Source organism: Medicago sativa, chromosome 8 (assembly GCF_051527215.1).
Source record: "Medicago sativa cultivar Bolivia chromosome 8, Bolivia_mono, whole genome shotgun sequence".
Classification (NCBI taxonomy): Eukaryota; Viridiplantae; Streptophyta; class Magnoliopsida; order Fabales; family Fabaceae; genus Medicago; species Medicago sativa.
Window position 1 is genome coordinate 86095039 of NC_140756.1, and position 5612 is coordinate 86100650.

General features: G+C 31.2%; 1 protein-coding gene across 1 annotated transcript; it reads right to left on the minus strand.

Annotated features, from left to right (window-relative positions):
- Positions 1 to 3942: 3942 nt before the first annotated feature.
- LOC146902663 (GATA transcription factor 15-like) lies at positions 3943 to 5022 on the minus strand. The gene is made up of 3 exons (XM_085733792.1): positions 4774 to 5022; positions 4528 to 4656; positions 3943 to 4442 (listed from the first exon to the last, which is right to left on the minus strand). Exons 1-3 carry the CDS (start codon positions 4795 to 4797, stop codon positions 4170 to 4172), a joined length of 426 nt encoding a protein of 141 aa, XP_085589918.1. The 5' UTR covers positions 4798 to 5022; the 3' UTR covers positions 3943 to 4169.
- Between the last annotated feature and the right edge of the window lie 590 nt (positions 5023 to 5612).

Genomic DNA, 5612 nt, shown 5'->3' on the forward strand with positions numbered 1-5612 from the left:
AGAAGCACTTTTAAGTTTTTATTAACTGTAGATTTCTCTGAAATTGATTCATTACCAAGAGAGAAAAGGAAAGAAAAATTTAAGAGGGTGATGGATGGAGGAGTGAGATTTAGAGGGCGTGGACGTTGGATTGAGAGAATCCAAGCTCATATAAATATTTCCCAATCTAGACTAGAGAGAGGAGTAGAAAAGTTTAAAAAAGACAAAAAGACATGAAATAAGATTGTAATGTTGGAGCCGCAAAATTAAGTCAAACGAACTGATATTGAAATACATTTCACTTTCATTGATTGATTTTATAAATGTAAATCTCAGTTAATATAATGGCTTATTAAACTTGTCTATAGGGATGGACTATTACTTACTTGCATTTTAAAGAAAACAGTCAATCGTGACAAAGACATAAGCAAATCATGCAAATTTATCTACCGTGATAAATAGGATCTACAAATTTATGAATAGGTTGCTCTAAGTAATTACTGAACCTAACTATCTCTCTATATATAGTTGTGTCTGTAATATTTTGTTATTAAATTTTCTATGTTGTATATGCCTCAATAATTTTGTCGTTGATAAATATTATAAATGTTATAATAACATTCCTACTTAAGTTTATCGGTATGCAAAGTATCAAACCTAAATCATCAATATTGAAGAGCAAATTTTCAACCAAATAGTTATAGAGTAACTAACATTCGTACTTAATTTTACAATATTTGGATCCAAAAAAATAAAATAAAATCACTAACAATGTAGAATTCTTTCATATATACATCAAACCATATGTAATTAAGTACACCATTATAAAATAAAATATGGTAACGTGACATGATTATAAAATACGATTAAATGTATCTATACACGAAAGTAAAGTTGGTCATTAAAGATGTACTTTTTCCGTCTCAAAATGTTAGCAATAAAAACTCATTTCTTTGTCCCAAAATGTAAGGAAAAAAAAACTTTTATCCCATTTAATCTATTTTTTAAAAAACCATTTTTTCAAGAAAAACTTTTGTTTATTTTCATGAAATTAAATGCAAATTACATTCAATTTTCCCTCTCTTCCATTTTCTTCATAATCAATACCCAATAAAAATTGTGATTACATCTTCCCATAAAACTTATTCCAAAGAAGGAAAGAAATACAAAAAACTATACTCCAAATATGTTTTAGCTTTCTTAATAAATGTAATTTGATTTTTTTTTTCTCTTACAATTTGGGACGGAGAGAACCTTCCAAACAATCTTGATTTTTCAGCATCACTTTCTCCCTCAAAATGAAGTGACGGTGTTGTGAAGCCAAGAAGACAAATCAAAACACATAATAATGGCTATAAAGCTAAACTGTCCAACCAAAAATAGATTCAATCTAGATCAAATCTAAAACTTGTGCATATTTCACTCGATATATCCAAAGAATAAATTGATCTACACCTTAAAGAAACTAAGAAAGAGTAACTCTTCAATCAATGTGTTTTTACTAGAGATACACAGGGGTTACAAAAAATTAGTTTCAAGAATTCAACAAGTTCAAACTATAATGTCTACTATTTCCCTATCACATCAAGATTGTTTACCAAGTTCGATCGAAATTGATTTACACCTTTAAAAAAGAGTAACTCTTCAATCCACTATCAATGAGTCTTTACCACAGATACAAAAGAGTTACAATAAATTAGCATCAAGAACTCAACAAGAAATTACTATTTCTCTCAAATTTAAAAAAATGTTGCTTTTAAATTTCCTAACAATTCCACCTTTTAATGATGACCTGAGTTTCTCAAATTTTTCAAAAATATTGTTATTTTAATACCAAAATTGCAAGAAAGTGCATTGCGCTTTACACGCACCTAACACCCAAAACAATGCAAAACATCGTCTTGTTGTTGCTCGATATGCATCGCGTTTAAACCTTTGAACACCTAGCTTTTGAGGCAAAATTGAACAAAATTGATTTTTAGGAAGAAAAAAAAAACTCCACAATTCTTCTCCTTGATTTCAAATTAGTTGTGTTACCCATTTAACCATCAACCACCTTGATAAAGATACATGAATTACACTTCAATAAATCAGATCAAGTTCAAGCACCGCTTGAAACTTTATAAAGGCATCTACCTTCGATTGCATCTGACTATCCTTGCTGGCCAGAATGGTTTCCAGGTTTGAATCTTCACATGTAGCCATTTATGACTGCATCCAACTACATCTTGCAGCGCACAAGTTTTATCTTTAATTATTCAACCCTTGGAATATCTTATGTCCTCTTGAAGATTCACTTGCATCAAACTACCATTGGCTTTTCAGGTGGTTCAAGAAGTTTTCAAGTTTGGTCTTCGTCATTCACTGTCATGAACTAGTCTTTACTTCCTTTGATTTCAAGTGCTTCCTCGAAGATATTTGGTTCCAAGTCTTGCATAACACAAAGCTACATAGTCGTACCGCTTTGGTGCAACAATATACCTAATTTCTCATATCCCTTACTAGATAGCCAAGTGTCATTATTGATCGTCTTATTCTATTCTCTCTAGTGAGACACTCCACCTCTAACTATAAGTTCTCTGGACTACTACGTCACACCAAAAATCCTTGAGTGACTCAGCTTTTAAAAGTGTACATCCACTATATGTTTTACATTGTTTCCTACAAAATTCATTAAACTGCTCTGAAAGAAAATTCATGTCATTGTGAGTTCTAAACATTCTCAATTTAGTTTCATTACATGGCATATCTCTTTTTTTTTTTGTTTTGAAGTATGGCATATCTCATTTAGATAGTCAAACTAATCAATTCGAGAGTCAATTAATTTCAATCGAGTAAGACTTTTATATACCAACTTCAAAATATTTAAAATCACTTTTGCTCTCTCAAAAGAAAATTCAATAATCCACCCATCAATCAATTGAGCCAATTTTAATATAACATCATATTTTAACATTCATTTAACATTTTATTTTATCTCAATCTCTTCTTATCATGTCACCAATGTATCAAATTTATCGCATCACATTTCTATTTTTTTCACTCAAATTTTATAATAGGTCTGTAATAGTGTCCAAATAACTTTTTTTTTTATATGATATTGAAAGTACTTCAAGTAAGACGTATGTGGCGTCGAGAGGATGGACTATAAACATGACTAGGCATGACAGACTGTGTGAATCAGAATTCTTGATTCCCATTGCTTTTCAATGTTTTCAAGAGTCAAACTAGCGGGAACTATGAATTTCACATTCCCTCCTCTTTCAAAGTTTTGTTTAACTTTTGCCACCCACCCCACTTTTTTGAAATAAATACTACTCCCTCCGTCCCGGAATAACTGACCCATTTTCTAAAAAAAAGTGTCCCAAAATAACTGACCTATTTCAATTTTCAATACAACTTTCATCATTCCCAATACAATATAACACTAAATAATACTACTTTTATTATTCCCAATACAATATATTCCACTTTCCCCTTTATTTATACACTTTTCTTAATCTGTGTGAAAAACCAAAATAGGTCAATTAAATTGGGACGGAGGGAGTAATAATTGAGTGATCCAAATTGAATCCACACTACACAAAAAAGGGAATAATTCAATTATATTCAATAAATAAACTTGATCATGAAACGACACCCAGCCTTTAAACTTGGCATACAAAATGGATTCGTGTATAAAGAAAGATGACACAATCACACATGACACGACCTTGTGCTTCATTTATTTGATCGCATACGAGGATTGAAATTGAATCATTTTAACGCCAAGATAAAAATAGATACCGAATCTAACATGAAACTCGAAATCCAATTCATTTTTCTTTTTAATTTAATTAGATATTTTCTAAAACACAATCTTTTCAAGCCGCCGACATATCATAGATTCATAGTAATAATTTTGTAAAGATAAGGATACTGCTAGAAAATGAAACAAAAAATGCTAAACAGAGATAACAGGTATTTTATAGAACCAAAATTGAACCGAAATTCTTTCATTGATTTCTTACAACGGTTGACAACAACACACTCGCAACAATAATCAGTAGCAGAAAATAAAAATTTACACTTATGAAAAGGTTAGGCTCACTCATACTGATTTGGATTTGGATCCTAAAACAATAATCTACTAAATTCTAAAATAAAATAAAAAAAGATAAGACAATAATAATTTATTAGGGTTTATTAATTTAGGCATAAACAGATCCATAAGAAAGAGACATCAACAACACAGCAGCTTGTTCATCTTCTCCCAATTTCTTCCAATGTGATCGATTCATAAACACTTCTTTCCCTAAATTCAATAATCTCTGCTTCATGTTCAAATTATCACCAACTTTGCTTCCACCGCCACTGTTACTCTTTTTCCCCTTTCTTGTTCCTTCTTCGTTGTTTCCTTTGCTTATCCCTAATATCGCTCTCTTCTTCTTCCTGCTCCTGATCCCGCAAGCATTGCACAGTGACTGCATAATTAATCACATATTAGATCAGATCAAGAATAAAATTAGTGTGATCAATCATCAAATCGATTGATTAGTGATTAATTACCTTTGGTCCTGCAGGACCACCACGCCATAGAGGAGTTTTGGAAGTTCCGCAATCAGCACATGTTTTCTTTGGATTGTTGTTATCTGATGAAACGGCGGCGTTAGGGTTTGAATCTTCACCTTCTGATACCTGAATATGAAAAATGAACAAAACAAGATTGATTAGTGATTTGAACTATTAAATCATGAATGATTGAAGTGAAGTGTGTGATTAGGTTAATTAATTTGATCAACAAATAACAATTACCTTATCACTGTGATCAACCACCATTTTCGATTCTGATTTTGATTCTGATCACAGAAACAAGATTGGATGAATCAAAATGAAAGATCAAACATGCAAGAATAAGAAGAAAATCAAGAAGAGAATGATGATGATGATGGTGATGATGAAGTGATAGTGTAGTGAGAGATTTGTAGAGAGAGAAAGAGAAGTGAGAAAGAGAGAGAAGAGAATGAAAGAGGCACAAAACACACGCGCACGCACCACAGCCGCAGCAGATCTAAAAACACCAGACCTTTATAAATGGGATACTCAAAACCCTAAATCGTACAATGTTCAATGACTATTTTACCCTTTTCATTCTCCCAATTTTATCTTCACCCGCCAAAACATCCTAAAAATTGATAAACCGCGCCACTCTCTTTTTAACCCTTGAATTGCATTTTCGTTTTTGATCATTTCATTTCATTATTAAATCATTTCTCCCTCATGTCTTTATTGTGTGTGTTAGTTAAATGTCCTTTTTTGTGCAATTTATCAAGTTGAGTAGCAATGAGTGACAAATCTCTAATTTAAGAGATTTAATGTTGTTGCATTTTTATAATTTGATTCAAGTTTAGAAGAATATTTGATTAAACCAATAGACATCTTTCATCATCTCGTTCATGTATTCTTAGGTACTTCCTCAGGTGATCTTTATTATAGATTATAAAAACTTCTAAAAATCAGTAAATCACACGTATAATAAAAAACATCAAGTTATAAATTGATATGAAACTTTGTAATGTGCTCCTCTCAGGGATTCAGGTTTGATTTTTCATGGTATTAATTTTGATGGCTAATTTAAGTTTTAAAAAAAAGGT